At 40.1% G+C, this 18842-nt stretch overlaps 2 protein-coding genes across 2 annotated transcripts; one reads left to right on the forward strand and one right to left on the reverse strand.

The window, feature by feature from the left end:
* The first annotated feature begins 693 nt into the window (after positions 1-693).
* Positions 694-3131, forward strand: mlnl (motilin-like). Its single transcript, XM_088005967.1, has 4 exons — positions 694-847; positions 2658-2839; positions 2939-3044; positions 3124-3131. The coding sequence occupies exons 1-4, from the start codon at positions 694-696 to the stop codon at positions 3129-3131; spliced, it is 450 nt and encodes a 149-aa protein (XP_087862093.1).
* LOC106931333 (retinol dehydrogenase 11) lies at positions 2284-15802 on the reverse strand. The gene is made up of 6 exons (XM_015009394.2): positions 15507-15802; positions 10325-10564; positions 9173-9262; positions 8902-9090; positions 6872-6981; positions 2284-3666 (listed from the first exon to the last, which is right to left on the reverse strand). Exons 1-6 carry the CDS (start codon positions 15661-15663, stop codon positions 3487-3489), a joined length of 966 nt encoding a protein of 321 aa, XP_014864880.1. The 5' UTR covers positions 15664-15802; the 3' UTR covers positions 2284-3486.
* Between the last annotated feature and the right edge of the window lie 3040 nt (positions 15803-18842).

Raw genomic sequence — 18842 nt, forward strand, 5'->3', positions numbered from 1 at the left:
GCTCGTTGAGGAGCGGATGTGAGGGAGGACAGCAACAAAGCTTTTTGGGATCTGGAGAAGTCTCGATATAAAGGCTGACCGGGACAGGCTGAGGCTCAGACCCGTGGAGCCCTGCTCATCTGAACCAACACTTCCCCAAACAACTGACCGAGGCTGACACACAGCACGTGAGTAACTTATGGCTTCCTCCGCTTCCCTCTCTCTCTATGGGCTTCCTCCTCACGCTCCTTTCTTCTGACTCCTGCCTCTTTTGCTCTTTGACCCCTTCTCGTCCGCTCATGTTCAGTGCGGATATCTCTGTCGCTGATGCAAGTATCCCTTATTCCTTCCAGCTCCTTGTCCATCTTATCTGCTGAGCCATTTGTTGTTCTGCCCCCCACAGAAAGCCTTCTCATCTCTGTCAGTTCTCCCTGCCTTTTATCTCCTTTATCTGTCGACCATCGTTTCCCTTACATAAGCAGGGGATCCTCTTGCATCCTTCTCTCTGCTTTTATCAGCTTTAGTTTTCCTTGTCGATTGTTGACCTGCTTTCACTGCCACATCATTCTCTCAAGCATTCACCAAGTTCTGCTTGCAGCTTGTCTGGCCCCCCAGGGCCGCCCGCCGCTCGCTCCGGCTCTTTTGTCGGTCCCTGTCGATGCACTGTGCACCACTGAGCGAATCGATGCGCAGCGTAAAGGTGTGCGCGTGTACATGTGTGCAGGCGAGCTGAGGATGAGCATGCGTGCAGCAGTGGCGGGTTGCGTGGTGCTGGTGTGCCTGCTGGCTCTAGTGGTAGAGAGGACGGAGGGACACATCACCTTCTTCAGCCCCAAGGAGCTATTGCAGATGAAGGTACTCAGCTCGGGTTAAACTGGTTACAGAACGTTAATCAGTTAATCATCTGCTAGTATTTCTCAAGTTGAAAGTTTATATTTTGGAATTATTTAATATTTCAGTGAAAGCTCAATTTCTGACTAAATCTTCTGGAAATGGGTAAGTTTAGGTGCGAAACAGAAAGTTTTTTAGATGATTAATATAACACGATTTTTTTTCCCCACACACCACTTATTCCTTTCTGTTTATATGTTATCTGGTACCTTTTGTCAACCGATCTACACTTATTGAGTCTTTTTGTAAACCTAGAGAAAGAAATGACAGACACAACAAACAAATACAAAGTAGTTCATAAAGTAAAAGTGACAGGAAAAAACTTTCTTAGAAATTACTTTTGGTTTATTCCAAATGTAATGGACAGGAAGATGAAATATGGTGGCAGAAAAGGTTTAGAGGGTGAAAAGAGGCAAGAATAGTGGCGAGAAAGAAGGACAGAGAGATTACCAGAGAACACCCTAGAAGTTTCTATACCCGCAGAGAGAAAAAAGCAGAGAAACCATAACAACAGACATGTGTACAATAACAAATAGAACACCACTGAATAGTACAGAGTTAATACAAGATGTATTTAGAGTCAAGTGCACTCTAACATAGAGAGTATCTGAATCTGTGTCAGTGTGTGTGTAGCCATCACTTCTCACATGGATTTAGTTCTGAACCAGTTGTACCTCCCAGACATTTCGGGAGGGCAGGTGGAAAAGAAGAGCACCTTGTGAGGAACATGGAACCGCTAATTGCCTTAGTAATGCAAAATTAGTTTATATATATACTTCTGCATATAGTCAGTGTGTGAGAAATGGCAGATATTCTTAGAGAATGCAGATTAGTGAGATTAACTACAAACCCTGAGAACTGTTGAAAAACATATTTAAATTATTTTTTTGTTTCTGTATACACTGCAGAAACCAAAACAACAAAATTCAGAAGGGCACTTTTTTTTGTCCAGAGGAAAAAAAATGCAGGTGCTCTAGCACCTCTTAGTGTCTATCTGAGCATGTCCATGCTCTGAACTTTGACTAGGCTATTCTAACACATGAAGATACTTTGTCAACCTGAAAGGTGAACCTCTGCCTCAGTCAGATATCTACTTCAACCTCTAATAGTTATTTCTTAAAAAACAAAACAAAAAAAACAACAAAAAAAAAACAACTGACTGCTTTGTGTTTTTGGTCCATCCATCTTTTTATCAATTCTAACAAGCATATCTGTTCACCCTGAAAGAAAAGCATCCCCACAGGATGATGGTGCCACTACCATGTCTCAGAGTGGAGTCAGCTGGTAGCTTTAAAACCCCGATCCAGTCAAAAACGACATAATATAAAAAGTACATGACACCTGAAAAGTCGATTTAATTCAGGCCAAATTACAATCTCATCCCATACCTTAAGAACCAACTCATTTAAACCATGACTTGCATATCAGTTTATTTTCTTGTATTTGTTCATTTAAAATATATTAGAATCCATTTCCATTTACTTTGGTTCTGGATAAAATAGAGTCCAGCAAACAGATGGGAAAAAAAAACTGGTTGCCAAAGCAGGTATCAATCTCCCCCCCAGTGGGTATAATTTGAGATGCAGTCGATCTTTCAGTGGCGGATGGTTCCTTTTCATACCCGAGACAGTTGGGTGTCACACAGACGGCATCGTGCAAAGGCACGAAATAAGACGGCACCCAAAATTTCTACCACCAATGGGCCACATCCCATTTAGAATTTTTTTTTTAACTGTTTGGTTAACTAAAGAAACAAAGTGAAGAATTTATTCATAAAACAAATTAAGATTTATCTCTTTTTATCCCACCACCACTTTTAACCCTCAATTTTTTAAATTCTTTATTTTTTTTTTCTATTTTTGGTGCACTTGTGCGTCAGCAGCAGAACGGTAAGAAAGACATGGAGACTCGCTCAGAGGACGGCCAGTTCGAAGAGGTCACCGTCCAGCAGGAACACGACAGAAATCCTGTGAGCACGCGGCCCGCCTCGTCCTCAACGTCCGGGTGACAAACGTCAGTTATTTTCTAACTTTTTAAAAAAATGTCTTATTTTGTGCGTCGTTTCCAGGACAAGACGTTGGAGGTAGCTGTTCGTCTTTTACCCAGACAGGTGGATCACGTGGCTCCGGTGCTCGAAGAGATCATCCATGAAATAGTGGAGCAGAGTCAGAAAGGTAACTGGCGCCATCTTGTTTGTCCTTGATTAGAAAAGTGTTATGTGACCTCCTTTCTTTTAAATCGGTGTCTCTGCAGACAAATAGCGAGGCCAGGGGCGCCGGAGGGAGAAAAGTCGTGTAAATTGTTCAGAAGAGCACTGAATGCTATAAATGTTTCGTTGTGTCTAAATGAATCAAACAATAAAGAGAAGTGATTGTATCATGCATTGGAGGTTCTGGAGTAATTCTTGAGAGACGTGTTGCAAAAATGTGCCAGAGGTTTCAAGGCACAAGAAGGTAACCTCATGGCAAAACTTGGGCCATTTAACGTATTAATAACACAATCATGGCGGTTCATTTGGCAGGAAATGGTGCGTAAACTGCTCGAAACAGTTCCAGCTGACCCACTGTATCTCGCTTTTTGTTTGTCTGGTTCTCAGTCCTTGTCGGACAGCTGCTTTTAGAGCTTTGCGGTCAGCTTCTCGCAGAACTCAAAGTCCTTCACGGCGAGCGCGGGGTCCCGAGCTAGAGGGGCAGGAAGCACCAGGGAGCAGTCGCTGTCAAAGTACTTCCCAGTCACCCCTTCCAGCTCCTCGGACACGGCGCAGTAGATCGGGCTGACAGCGCCCTCTTCTGGCGACTGTGGAGGGAGACAATGACGGCAGAGTTAGAGTCCATGTGCAGCAAACAAACCCACTTCTGCAGGTAGATTTCTGACAAGCGACAGGTGTGAATATGAGGCCGTATAGGAAGTTTGGTGAAATCTCCGCCATATTGCAAATCGACAGACCAAAGAGCAGCTTGTTGAAGAGATAAATAGGATGGTCTCAGAATGAGCTTGTTTTGCTTTGGCTGTGTTCTCAGACAACAGTGATTTCTCAGCATCGTAAAAACTGCCTTAAAAAAAATTGTGGCTCTCCAAGCCTTTGAAATCCCTAAAAACACCTGATTGTTTTTCTTTTGGTAAGAAAGAAAAACTACGAAAGGAACATAACCTGGTGGCACAAGTGTGTGGGATTATTGTGCCAATACTTTGCTGGGATACATTCGGTTTCAGCTTTCAGTCTTCTTGAGGTTCCATCGAGAATCCGATGAACCCAAACTAAAGTTAAGCTGTTCTGGATAAATTTCCCTGAAATTTACTACCTGCAAGGTTTTAAGGGACATTACGCAACTTGAAAAGGCAGTTACAGGTAATTGAAGAAAATAAGGGGCAGCAGGAACATTACAAAGATTAGTGTAAACCTGAAGCGAAGAACCTGCCTGAGACTAGTCCGTCTCATATGTCTGGGCAAAACAAACTAATAAAAAAAAAAAAAAAAAAATCAAAAACTTGTGAAAGGCTTGGAGGAAACAAAACTTAAACCATTTGCTACCTGCAGGTCACTGAAAGAATACCACACCCGAAGTAAAATACGACGGTGCTAACTTCTCTTCAAACAGAAATAGACTTTTTGTCAACCCAGATGACTGTGAATAGTTCCAACCATGAACCTTTAGAGTTGAGGGACAAAAAAAGGCAATTTCCTTTTGTAGCTTCACTTTAAGTCCTAGAGTACATCCAGATCCACAAAAGAATGACTTTATTCAAGACCACTCCTTTTACTACATTTAATTTGCATTTTTAAACCCAAGACTAAACAATATCTTTAGCTAAAAAAAAACACAAACAAGAAGAAACAAAGTCTTTCCTCAGAGCAAACTCACAACAATATAGAGAAAGATTTGCTGTGTGTAAATGTTATTGGGGAAAAAAAGAAGATAAAAGAATCACAATTATAGATCTGCTGCCTAAAGATGTTAAATACAACATTTCTTAACTCTTTGTTATGAAATAATTGTGATAATAGCATTTATTCTTCAGAGATAAAATTGATATCTTCTTAGATTTGTATTGATCCTTTTCTTCTAATCACAGAGTAGCTTTTTGCAAATTTTCTGATTTTTCTTTTCAGGATTTATAGTTGATGAGGAAATGAAACAATATTTCCCCTCTGCAGAGATGAGTGAATCAAAGCACTCTAAAAGTGAAAACATCTGAAGCTGAAGTTACGTCACCAAGCAGGAAACAACGAACTGATTCGCTAATTCACAACAGACTTGTTCAAAAAGGCAGCAACGAGCCGGTTGCAAACCACTGTGGTGCGACTGGAGCATTTTTATAAACAAGAGTCAAAACTCTTCCTTTAAGATGAGAAGGCCACAACAGAAGAGGACAACTTCAAGTTATTTTGCCTCAAACTGATTTCTGTTTTCTGCTCCATTTGATCAAAACCTCACTAACCACCAACTAATCATTGCTACACTGGCATGCATAACTCATAAAACAGAAAGTAGAAGAACTAAGGATGCATCTACACTTCAAAATTAGATTTACAATATGGGTTAGAGAAAAAAATACGAAGAGCAGAAATGCTAAGAGGGAGTGGATAATGTTGCAAGTCTTCTGTTAGCACCTCATAATTTAGAAGAAAACCTTGAACACAGTAAAGAAATACAGAAACACTTGAAAGCTAAGATGTTTATTTCCAACCCAGCCTGCTTAGCATCCATGCTGTAGCTCGTATTATGAGGTTTCTTTAAAAAAAAAAAAAAAAAAAAAAAGATGACTAAACTTCATTCTTTACAGCTGTTTGTTACAAAATCCAGATTGCTTGTTTTGGTTGTTAGACACCACTGAAGCTACTGGGATTAAATATTTTTTGTACACTTTCTCCTTGAGTCATTCAGTTCGTGTCCATCTGGAAAAAATTTAATGCCAGGTGCAGGTTCTCGTCTGCCGCTAAACTATCCAAGCATCGGGGTTTTACGCTGCGGGCTACCAGAAGGTAGTGTGAAGTTGTGAGGCGAGAGAAAAAGATGTGAAAGTTTTAAAGCTGAAAAATAAAATGGGTGAGATGTGTAAAACGGAGTAGAATGCAAGGAATAAAAATGTCTTTTTTTCCACAAAAAGCAAATGCTCTTTGAAGTTTGTAGCTGTAACTTAAAAAAATTAAAGAAACTGAAAGAACTACAAAACAAAGAGTAAATGAGATATTTCATCTATGAATTTTAAAGGGGAAAAAGTCTTAATTTTGCATCTAAATTATTAAAAAAAAAAAAAAAAAAAAGTGAAAGAAATCACATTTCTTTCTTCACCGTTTCTATCCTGGCCCCTGGGTCAGAGATTTATATAAAGTCATTCACAACAGTAGGAGTTGTACAGGATGACACATGCTGTGTTCTTTGGAGGAGGATTATTCAGTGGGCCTCACAGACTTTTACGAATTTAAGAAAATCTGTTCTGCAGATAACCTCAGAGTAAATAGCCCATTTATTTACACTCTTCATGTTCTCCACTTTTCTTCTTGCCTGTTTCTACTTTTCTGCCGAGTTTCCTTTGTGCAGACATCATCCATCAATTGTGCAATTTTACAGCAGGTCAAAGTTCTGCTTTGCTCTCTCTGATTATTGACTGCTGCCCTTGAACTTGATTCGTTCCAGATATCCCATGCGCGACCTTCACTTTACGAGTTTTGAGGCAGACGGCGATCGTATCTTCACAACGATTTAAAAGTGTTTGTAAGAAACAAGATATGCTCAGATAAACGTGTGCACGCTTTTTAAGATGTGGTCTGGATGCTAATACGACGGGACATATTTCAAAGACGGAACCCCGTGCTTTTCATTTCATGTATGTATTGTGGATCGACTCCATCTTTGCACATGCACTAAACCAGACTTGTGTCTCAGATTACGAGACCCTGATCCAACAGGATGAGACTTGAAAAATAAGCAGTGCTGTAATGTTTTTAAAACCTTTTGTGCGCGTTTCTGTGCCTGGAAGCAATAAACAACGCTCTTACCTTAAAAAAGAAAAAGCCGATGAGGTTGAAAGGGTAACGGAGCCAGAATGGATAGTGTCGCATCACCTCCGTCATGACAACCCCAGGGTGGACGGAGTTGGCTGTGACGCCTGTCGGGACACAAGAGAAAACATTAAAAAACAATGACTTGGACCACTACAAATTTGTAATAAGGTAAGAGCTGACAAGAATACAGTACATTCATTTTTGGTTGCTAAAGACGAACCATTCTTCTTACGGGAATTAACAAATGTAGAGAATAATCCAAGTTTTCAAAACTGAAATAGCTTGCAAAAGACTACAGTCCTTGTGAATTTCCTCTGATTCTCACAGGGTCAAAATTAAAGATGCAAGCTTAACAAATAGCCAAACCCATGTGAATGTTTATTTAAATGTCATTTATCAAGTTGCAGAGAGATGACAGTTGTTGTTAGTCAAATATGTACTTCTGACTGAATATACCGTTTTATGTGCCCTTCTTGAGAAATGGTAGAGCCAATTTAAAACGGTCGGTTCCCTGGAACAGCCTCCCAAACGTTCTTTCTATGCTGTGCACCGCTACTGGAAGTTTGTTTGAAAAACACTCAGCTTGTGATGAGACACTAGGAGATGAGCAAAAATATTAAGAAACTGAGTATTGGGATGATCCACTTCTTAATACTATAGAATTCATTGCACCTGGTGAGTGTGCAATACACACACCCTGGAGTGACCCCAATATTAAACACTTTTGCTCTGACACACACAAAAACTAAAGGCCAAAATCTTTTTTTTCCATCTTTGGTCTCCATTTGGTGCTACGCCAACATTCTTCTCTTCTTGCTCACTGAACCCCATCCAGACTGCATAGATCTGCCCTTGCAGTGTCCAGACTAAAGACGCGCCTAAATAACAAAATGTGATTTCTTCATTTGTTTCATTTGTTTCTGCTAAAGTGAGAACTATAAACAACTGAAAAGTTTTTCCATTCGCAGTTGCATGCCTTTGCTTTCTGGAGTGAGCTTCTTGATTTGTTGACGGATTTTGTTTAGTGGCAACTGCGCCCTACCAGATGCTGTTCGGAGACAGCTGCACTGTTTTCCCTCACTGCTGTTTAAGAAGGGCCGGAAAGTTCTCCATAGGATTCATCTCAGATGAGGAAGGGGGCCACGTTTGGGGTGGGGTGGGGTGGGAGGGTCCAACCTCCTTAACCTCCTCGACCAATGTTTGAGCAAGCAGGAAAAGGAAATTGGGAAAATCTTTTTTGAGCTAATCCCACTATGTGACTGTCAATTTTTAAAATGTAAAAATGAAACGCTGAGATTGTGATTTCAAGCTAAAGTATTAACCCAGAATTTTCTGTATTTCCAAGTAAATTAGTAGCAAGTAAGACGCACAGATCAGATACCAATATCTGCATCAGTCCTGATATTGAAAAAGGTTCCAGATTGGGTATTGGTGATAAAGTGCAAGGGCAGATCTATGCAGCCTAACTCTATGAATTATTTTACATTATATTTATAATCTCTTATTACACCATTTGAAAGAAGGTTTTCATTTTTACGTTTGATCAAGGTAGTCAACCTGTTTTACTCCTAATTGCACAGACTGAACAAATTAAAGTTGTTTTTTTTTACATGTACTTCTTGTGAAGCTAATGGTGTATTTGAGTGTGTGTTTTAAAAAAAAAATGTTCCAAGTCAATTCAGTGCCGTTTTTCTGTATCCGATTAGTGTTTTTCGATACTTAACCTCGGATATCTGGATCGGTATACGAGAAAAGTGGATTGGTGCGTCGCTGCTGGTAACATCATCATCAAACTCCTTATTGGATGGGGGTGCTGCGGTAGCGCCGTGGCAAAGCACAACCCACGTAATGAGGCCTTGGTCCTCGTGGCGGTGGTCACAGGTTCGATTCCCGGCCTGGTGACATTTGCCTCATGTCTTCCCCCCTCTCTCATTACCCTATTTCCTGTCAAACTACTTTCAAATAAAGGCCACTAGAGCCAACAAAACCTTAAAAAAAACCTCCTTATTGGACATTAACCTCACCTGTGCCCTGTAACCTTCGTGCCAGCTCATTGGTGCAGATGATGTTATGCAGCTTGGTGTGATTGTAGACTTGATCCATGCTGTACACGAGGTTGTCGCCATGAAAGTGAGAGAAGTCAACTTTACCCCTCTTGTGGTTCAGCGAACTGACGGTGACGATACGCGCCGGAGCGGAGCGCCTTATGAGGTCTGGAGGGAGAAGACGCAGAGGCTTTGAATGATGTAAATCACTGGATTTGATGACGTTACAGAGAAAACACGCAGGCCTTACCCAGCAGCAGATTCGTGAGCAGAAATGGTCCTAAATGGTTGGTGGCAAAGGAAGCCTCAAAGCCGTCTTTAGTCATCTGTCTGGGCAAACCTGCCATCAACAGATGTAAAGATTAGTGCAGACTGTTTTAAGAAATGGTCATCATATTCATCATCCCTGCAGAAATTGCTTTTTTAGTTCAGTTTTAGCAAATTTTACTTGAGTTTGTTTATATTTTATATATTTCTTATCATTAATTGTGAAAAGTACTGCTACATATTTTAGAAATACTGTTTTTTACAACTTAATTAGGACACTAACATTATGTTTATGTATGGCCCTAACTTCAGAATAATTCAGCATTTTATTTAATCATTCTGCCCTTCTCATTACAACATATACATACAGTCAGTGTTTCCATGCTAATCTAATCATGGTTGCATCAAAATCCCGTCTAACTGATGGATTTCTTTTAACTCAATGTTGTTTTGCCAATAATCACTCGCCTTATCAGTCTTTTTGCTTGATTTAATCATTTCATCGTGTCTGTGTCTCTGTGGTGGTCTTTCTGTTTTTAACCTCTAAACGCCAAATATAACTTTCAATGGAATTTCCTGCAGCTGCCAATAAACATTTCCAAACTTGGGCCTCACAGCTCGCCATTCAATGAGAAAAAAAGAGAAAAACATTAGACTCTGCCGTTAGACACAGAGAGCTACCTTAGTCGCTCTCATCACTTGATAACCGGAAAAAAATGCATCTGTTACTCTGCGGTGCGAAGTTAAAGCAAAAATAAATGGCTTTCACAGAGTGGATTTGGATTTATTCCCAAAAAAGTGAGGGTCAGGCTCTCTTCTTTTTTTTGGCATGCCTTTGGAACGGCATATTTTTTGCTTTCATATGCCTAACAGATGGTACTTAACAAGCAGGGGGCTCTTTGGGGATCTGGGGGAGTTCATATTCCAGTTAGTCCTCAACTCTTTGCTTTACAGACAACCCTAACTCATGTGAAGCAGAGTCTAGCTTGCTTTAGCAAAGGGTCAGTTCTGGGTCCACATTTGCAAATGCTACAAAGTTGGCTGCTGCCGGACAGGGATTGCGGAATCCTGTCAGGAGTAAACACGGAGTTTGCTTGTGCAGTGGCAAGCATTTTCATTTCTACGTTTGCGTCACCTGATACGGCTGCATTGTTCACGAGTATGTGCAGTGCTTTCTCCTCCTCGAGAATCCTCTTCGCAAACTCTCTGACCGACTCCATGGAGGAGAGATCCACAATGCGCAGGTGGACGTCTGCGTTTCCTGTAGTCTGCTTAATTTCATTAAGGGCGGCTGTGCCACGGGACTCGCTTCGGCATGCCAGGATGACCCGCGCCCCACGCCGTGCCAGGTCCAAGGCAATGAACTTCCCAATGCCTGTCCGAGTAAAGAAAAGAAGAACACAGACATGTTTAACCTGTCACGGTCACATAAAGGTCAGCTGATGAAAAACAACAAATAAGCTGCTTTCTAAAAACATATCTCAGTTCGTTGTAGATAGAAAAACCTCAATACTATAAAGGAAATAACATTCAAGCAAAGATATCTAAGGTGAAGCGAAAGGAAAACAGCACGGTGTTTGTAGATTTGTCTTCACTTTTATACCATAGTCACATTATTAGAGCAGAAAATAGTCCTTTTGTGTACCAGTAATTTAATTCCAGTGTATTTTTAGTACTTCTGCGAAGGGCTTTCAAGTTGGAGAACAATAGTGAACAAACGGCAACATGAAGACAGAGGAACACGACGAGATGGGAGAAAGTTGTGGTAGAGTCGAAAGCAGTGTTGGGCTAAATCAGCATCCCAAGCTCTGAACCTCTCGCCCCCCATCATTATAAAATGAAAAAATACAAAGACATGACCATCCATCAGAACATGAGGCCCATGATTACTCTGGCAGAGCTGCAGAAATCAGCAACTCGTGCTGGATAATCTACAAACAGGAAAACGGTTAGCCATGATCTCCACTGGCTTAAAGGCATTATGAGTGGTTGCACTTGGGGAGGGAGCAGAGGTTCACATTTCATCAAAACAATTAACCTTAACATGCCTGCCATGAAACAAAGCATAGTCATGTGTTTTAATGGCCCAGTTAAAGTCCTCACCTAAATCCAGTTGAGTACCTGAGGCAACAATTGGAAACTGGTATTCACAGACACTCCTCTATCCAGTCTCGAAAAACTTGGGCTAATCTGCAGAGCATTAGCAAAAATATTAATCTTTGCTGGCAAAGTCATACTCCAAAAGACTTGTGGCAGAAAAAGTTTGTGTGTGTGTGTTTTGATTTGTTTTTTAAACAAAGTATTGTCTGGGGGGCTGAATAGGAATGCTTGGTGCAATTTTGATATTTAAATAATCCAAGACTCTGTTTCTGGTTGTTTCCACTTCACAGTTTTGCACTACTTTGTATTGGTCCATCTCATAACATCTCCTAAAGTACAATTGAAATTTGTGGTTGTATCTGGACAAAACATTGCAAATTTATACATTTGCAAGGCACTGTATTGGCATGTACGCCGGACTGTTCATACCCCCCCCCCCCCCCCCAAAAAAAAAATCTTAAATCCAATCTGCTCCAACACAGTGAGGCTGGCCTTTAAAACCCCTACAAATGTTTCACTTTTAATCTTCCTGCGGCCTCTCGTTGATTGTAGGACTTTACCCAAGAGGCAAACAGCCCAGTGTTTATCGAGATCAATGGCTGGATAAGATTCCTGTGCCAGCTATGTGAAGTGTGCAACGCAGCTAAAAGGCAGCAGAGAGGGAGACAGCTGAACTTTTAGCCACATACCTTGTGGATGAATGAAGCCTTGCTTTCTTGATGAGATGTAATGTTAAGTTCATTAAGCATATTTGGTTAGAGGACAACGCAATACATTTGGACAATATAAAGAACATAAAAAAAGAAAAGAAAAGCAATACTGCAGATCGTCAGTGACGTGGTGTTGCCATGTGTGACTGGGACAGTTATAAGAATTAGTGACGCTTGGAGGAAAGAGATTTTTACTTTATAAGCAGTAAATAATTTTTTTTAGTGCACGGAACCTGTTATGAGCTCACTAGTTAGCTATAAGACGAAAATCTGGTTTAGCCATCCGGACAAAGGATAGCTTCCAAAAATACTTCGCTTGAACCATGACAGCCTAATCTAACCTCTGATCGGAATGCCCTTCAAGTAAAGTACTCTAAAATTGCGCAATGTCTTTGTCAATACTGCCATGTTGATTCAGCCTTGTAAAGGCTAAAATACATCAGCACTCGCTTGGCTATGCTAAACTACAACAACAACAAAAAAATCCTTGTAAGGTCAGAATGTCATATTTTACCAAGAATAGAAAAGTTCAATTACTCGTAAAACATCTCCATTAAATAGATTATGATGGGGAAATCATCTGTACTGGCTTGAATGAATACCAGTTTGATAGATGAACATAAATCATGTTTATTTTGCTAAGTTGAAACAGATCCAGCTAAAGGTCTTCCTGTCAGCCAAAGTTTTCCTTGTTATTCCCCACAGCAGTTTAGTGATGACAAACCATCTTAATCACATCCAAGTGGGTAATTTCTGTGTCAGAGATAAGGGTTTTCCCATAGTTAGAACTTTTTGAAACAACTTTTAACAAATGAGTGTGAATCCTAAGTGCGCTCCATGACATAAATGCCCCTGAAAACATTTCAGTTTTCAAACAAAAATAGAGATTGTTGTTTCAGGACAACAACTACATCTCAGCTGTGAATAATTTGGACTAAGGAGCTTAATAAAAACACACGATGGAGCTGTTCCTACAAGCCTACTGTCCTCCAAAGTATATTTTCCCCCATAAGTTTTTGACTCGTTATTAAAACTTCAAGCCTTACAGATCAGACGGTGTTTAAAGAGCAAACATTTGGTTTAGGTACTTCTATAGAAAACTTAAATTAGTCCAAAAATGTTTTTAAATTTACTTCATTTATAGTAAAAGTTTAATTCATTTTTTTTTTAATGATTAAGCTCTTTTTGGTCATCTGTGTTGTCTTTCAGTATAAAAAAACAAGAATTTGTCAGGAACTTGTGTTGTTTTGGGGTTTATTTTCATTCACTCCTCTGTGCGACAAGCAAATCCGTTGGCTAATCAGCCCAGGTCATTTGTTCCGACACTCACTCTCCCAGTACTTCAACACTTCTGCTACTTTTACTCCTGGCTGGTTCCTCCCATTATCTCCCCATTTAATCCTGTTAAATCCAATTTACTCCTGTTTATTCTCCCCATTATGCTTCTCCTCGTGTTCCTGACTACAGTTTTATTTCTGCTTTCGGTGTCCATCTGGCATCATTATTTTTTATTAAACATCCACCCGACATCTTTGTCTCTGGTTCTATTTCAACCTCCATCCAAACATGACAGAACTAGTTTGTGCTAGAGGCATTAGCGATAAACTTAGAAACTTATAAACTCTATTTTGAGGTTACATGTAAACCTTTGCTTTGATAACTAAAGCTGGATTAGGAAGCTTTGCTGAGTTGCAAGTTTGATGTTAGCATTAGCGCTGCTGTGGCTAAGCTATAGCGAAACCCCAAACAGAAATTCTTCTTTCAACACAGGACATTTCTCAAGCACAAATCTATTCGGAAGTTATTCACCTCTTAAAAATCATATTCAAAAAAGCCTAAACAAAATAAACTAAAACTAGTCTGGCTCCTTTTTACTACGTTTATTTTTAAATACAACTTCTTCTGGGGGAACCTTTTCCAGGAAGCTTGGTAAAAATTATGACTATGTCTTCCACAGAGTGATTTCAAATGAAAAGTCTATTTTCTAAGATACAATGTAGTTCTAATTAACAAATTAAAATAAAAAATAAAAAACCTTGATGATAACACTAAATCCCTCTTTGGCATTGTGGGACTCTGTGGATAGACACTTTCTAAACTAGAAATATGTTGATTTACTAATTTAAAAGTGAAAATATGTTTGAGTACAACCAGGAAACAATGCAAACTAAATTGACACCACTGCCGTCCATTTTCCATCTTGTACAAAAGCTTAAATAATGATGCCCCTGTATATTGAATGTTTTGTTACAGCGTCTGTCTTGAATTTTAAATTTAGAAGCCTGACTATCATTGCTGCTTCTCGGTAAACATCTGCCAGTGATTAAGTTCTGATTAGGTCACAGGTGTCAAACTCCAGTCCTGGAGGGCCACTGCTCTGCAACTTTTAGATGCGACTCTGCTGCACCACACCTGAATAGAATAATTAGGTAATTAGCAAGGCCCTGGGGAACGCATCTACACAGGAAGGAGGTAATTAAGCCATTTCAGTCCAGTGTTTTGTACCTGTGGCACATCTAAAAACTGCAGGACAGTGGCCCTCCAGGACTGGAGTTTGACATCCCTGGATTAGGTCACTGCAGTGTGCTTTGTCTCCCCAGTTCTACCTTCAATAGTGAAATTACACCAGTTTGCCTGCAAAATTATTTTAGAATGATTGACAGCTTAGACTACTGCATCTGTGCATGTAACCCAATTTTAGGAATTACTCTCAAAAAATAGAAGTCCAAGAGAAAACTGAAACCTTTATGTCTGTATGTTCATTTCTGGTCACCCATCAGTGGTTCACCTTTCACTATAACTTTATTCAAGCTGTTTAGATGAAGAGCAATGTTGTCTTTTCAAGATACAATAAAATAAAATGCAATAAAATGTGTACCAGACTGACAACACACAATGAATGAAGCAGTTGACTGAACCAAAAATCTTCATTAATTACACCTGTTTGTTAGATTTGACCATTATAGGAAAAATATACTTGGGAAATTAATTAACAAGCCTATAATAATAACAGAGAGATTGCTAAAAAAAAAAAGTGGAACATTTGCTTCAAAACTTCCTGGTTAGCTTTTATAATTTAAATTGTGGGTCGATGCATAGTGGAGTAATACTGACAGTAAAAACTAAATTTGTTAATAATTTACCTCGGTGCACTACTTTCTTTGTTATGTTTATCTATAAAGTAGTGCCTATTCTGCACATTCATGACTGACTGAACTCCCACAGGCCAGACTTCAGCGGCAGGCTGGACAGCAGCATGTGGTGCTGCGACGCCCCCCCCTTCTGCTCCCCTCAAGGAAATTAAAAATGATGCGCTTACGAAGTGAGGAATAAACTCAAAATTCACGGTGAGCACTTGTTGAATGTCTGATGATGCAGAGATTAAAAATCGCCACCTCATTATCAACAGAACAAATCAAAGCACGCACTGCACATTGTTGCCAGATTCACAGAGATAATACAGCCAGAAAGTCCCGCGTCAGGAGTCATTGCAAGAAGTGAACCGACCTGTATTGGCCCCTGTCACTATGGCAGTCTTCCCTCTGAGCCGCACGGAGCAGGCTTGCGGGTCCCAGATGGCTCTGCGCTGCAAGCGCACAACGAGAGCCAGCAGTGCGGACAAGGCAGCCCAGAGAGGATGGCAGAATATGTCCATGAAAAACATATTTCCAGTCAGAGGAGACCTTGTTGTCAGAAAGTGAGAGGAGGAACGCTGCAGCGGCTTCTACGTTCAGCAGCGTGCGCTCTGCCTTCCTGATCAAATGAGGAGGAAGAGGAGGAGGATGAAGAAAAGGAGGAGGAGGAGTGCCCAAATGAGTGGACAGCGGCAGGATAGATGCTGGTTGGACATTTTATGAGGCAGTGACTTTTTGTAAGGGGCTGATACTTTTATATTTTTTTAATGACTTCACTTTTATACTTTAACTCTACGGAAGTTACTAATAGTGCAACAACGCGCACTGTGACGCCAGGGGCCCCATTGTCCTGTTCTGAGGGAGACGGGATAACATCAAACTAATCAGCTGTGAGAACAAAGTCACACTTCCAGGCATTGAAATGTAGCGGGGGGAAAACATGCAGCCCGACTCTGGCAAACATTTACGGTAACATAAAAGAAAATAGTAAAGGATGACCTCGTAGACCTTGTAATATCTGTTGTTGATTTAGCGCCACACCGCAAGATTTCAAACACATGTTGAGGGTACACTAATGAGTTCCTTCGGTGTGGAGAAGTAGTAGCTTGGATGTTTGGCTTGCTGAGTACAAAAAACCCACAAAAAAAAACCGCATCGACACTGAGACAAATTGTTTATATAGGGAGCAACTGACCTTGACCTTGACCTAATGTGTGACAGATTATGACTTTATGGTCGGGCAAACAGAGCAAACCCCTGCCAGACTGGTTATAACAACACCAAGCCATGTATATAGTTCAGCTCACACTAAATATAATCGAATTTAACTGAATCAGATTAATTGCATTTTGTATAAATCAGTGTGTGCACTGCCTCTCCACTGTCACGTTGACAGGATGGGTAAAAAGTTCTCCAAATCAAACTGTGAGGCGATCTTATCCACAGATGTTCTGGCAGATTTAGACTCAGGTCATTGGCTACACTTTTCCAGAACTTTAGTTTTCTTCTAAGCCACAGGTGTCAAACTCCAGTCCGTGCGTTGATGTTTGTAGTGACATAAAGTGATGATATGAAGCATGATCCCATTTTGTGTCTTCTAGATCTTAATATTTACTTTCTGAGAAATGAGGTGAATCTATTTCGTATTGCAGCGGTTTTTAAATATGGTCCTTAGGATTCACCATTCTTCACATTTTACATGAGGTGACTCAGGTGTTTGATTCAACCAGATTTGAACGAAGGATCAAGCTGAAACTGCTTGTAGCCACCATTTAGCCCACGCGTGCATCTCACAGCTTTAAGTTTTGGAACTCTGCAGCTCCTGAACAATTTGTTTTTCAGCTCAATTTTGCTACATACATATAAGCATGTATATATCAATGTCACAATAAGGTTTTGAAGTCATTTATCACAATCTAATCCCTTTTAGACAGAAAAATTCTTCATGTGTCAGGGGCATAGACACTTTTGCTAATACCTCATTGCTGTTGCAAAGTGACTGTTAAAATGCAACTGATTTTACTAGACAAAAAAAAGTTATTTTACAAAATGTGCAAAGTCTTTGGGCAAGATTATTGAATTTCAAATGTGAACATTTGTTTTGTAAGGACCTACAAGGGTTGATTCATGTTAGAAAGTTTAAATTTTAGATTTAATTCCACTGTCAGAAATTCAAACTGTAATCATAACATCATCTGTTGGTTTGAGAATTACTATTTTGGATCGTCGAGTTTAGCATTTGAGTGTCTCCATCTTTTCTTTACAGCCAGCAGCCTTATTTGGACTGGTGAGACTGAACAAACAACATTTACCACATAACTACCACAGATTTCAATCAGTGCTATGTGACAGACCAACTCGAAGCAGTGAAATTCTTTTAAAAATCTTCTCATAGTTATCATTTCTACAATTTTCTCTGAGTGGATAAAAAGAAATTAAATTAAAATTAAAAACCTATTTTTCAAGGAAACATTGAGCACCACCTATGACATAGATAATTTAATACACTTTGTGTTTGTCTGATCTGATTCTGATGACAAGCAAGTCATGTCTATTGATAACAAAGCATTCCTGACTGTGATGGACAAAGAAATAGATAAAAAAAGAACAAGCGCCCTTTGCCCTTTTGCTCTCTGATAAAAAAAACTCCCAGTCAAGCAATAACAAGCCCTAAAACACCTCTACTCTCGCCAAAAGACTGACTGAAAGTAAATGTGTTTCAGCCCATCACCTGGTGTTGCCTGGTGTTGAATGAGAAGGACAACACAACAGGGTGAACAAGAACATGGATCTGAGAAATGTAAATATTTGATTCAGATGTGTTGGACTCGGTACACATGTAAAAGTTGCAGGACACTGGTCATCAAGGACTGGATTTGAAGACCCCTGATCTAGACCCTCTCCCTGTTCAGAGAAGCATAGGACTCTGTTGGAACCTACAATCTGATTCATTTACCATGTATCAAGTGAGACCAAACCATTCACATGCAGGGGAGCATTGTTAATAGTCTATATGACTCTTTAGGTTTTGTTGCTCCATAATAAATTAGGGCGAAGGAGTCCTAAGAGAACTGTCGTCTGATGAGAAAGACTAGAACACCCCCTATGCCCTGATAAACATGACATGTGGATCTCATGGAAAGGTTTTTTTGCAAGCTCTTGAAAACCTTCAAATACCAAGATGCTGCACCCCAGAAAACATGAGTGGACAAATGGGATGTGAAAGTTTCAGTGAGACACCGAGCATCCAAGAACCTACACAATCCAAAGAAGTCATCATTCAAGCCAAGCCGTCAAACAAGAAGCCTACAAAGAGACACTGAAAAACCTTTAGATAGGAAAACAGATGAACACAAAACTTGACACACTCAAACAGCTCAATCCTGTGGTGGACAACAACCTCGTATGAGTCGGCGGTTGTCTCTCCTCAGCCAACTTCACAGACACTGAGAAACATCCTCTGAATCTGTCATCTACCAGCCACAGTGGCTCATCAAGGGAGACATATAAGTTAAGGAGCTGTCTGTGGTGCTGGATATTAGATAGTTGGAAACCCTGACAATCCGGCACTGTGTTAGTTGTTCACTCAAGGAACTAATAGAACATGAATGCTATTTCTGATTCATTTTGGGAACTTTTCATCAGGGCAGTTGTTTGGAAAACAACAGAACCATATTCAACACCTTGCTGATACATTTTAGAATAGGTG

Source organism: Poecilia mexicana, unplaced genomic scaffold, assembly GCF_051168715.1.
Source record: "Poecilia mexicana isolate PSO_F unplaced genomic scaffold, ASM5116871v1 scaffold_5, whole genome shotgun sequence".
NCBI lineage: Eukaryota > Metazoa > Chordata > Actinopteri > Cyprinodontiformes > Poeciliidae > Poecilia > Poecilia mexicana.

Coding starts and splice junctions, on each gene's coding strand:
- mlnl (XM_088005967.1), top strand. CDS start 694: ATGTGTGCAGGCGAGCTGAGGATGAGCATGCGTGCAGCAGTGGCGGGT. Junction 848..2,657: donor GATGAAGGTACTCAGCTCGG/GTTAAACTGGTT, acceptor AAACAAATTAAG/ATTTATCTCTTTTTATCCCA. Junction 2,840..2,938: donor AGGAACACGACAGAAATCCT/GTGAGCACGCGG, acceptor CGTCGTTTCCAG/GACAAGACGTTGGAGGTAGC.
- LOC106931333 (XM_015009394.2), bottom strand. CDS start 15,663: ATGTTTTTCATGGACATATTCTGCCATCCTCTCTGGGCTGCCTTGTCC. Junction 9,263..10,324: donor GAACAATGCAGCCGTATCAG/GTGACGCAAACG, acceptor TGTTGATGGCAG/GTTTGCCCAGACAGATGACT. Junction 9,091..9,172: donor GCTCACGAATCTGCTGCTGG/GTAAGGCCTGCG, acceptor TTCTCCCTCCAG/ACCTCATAAGGCGCTCCGCT.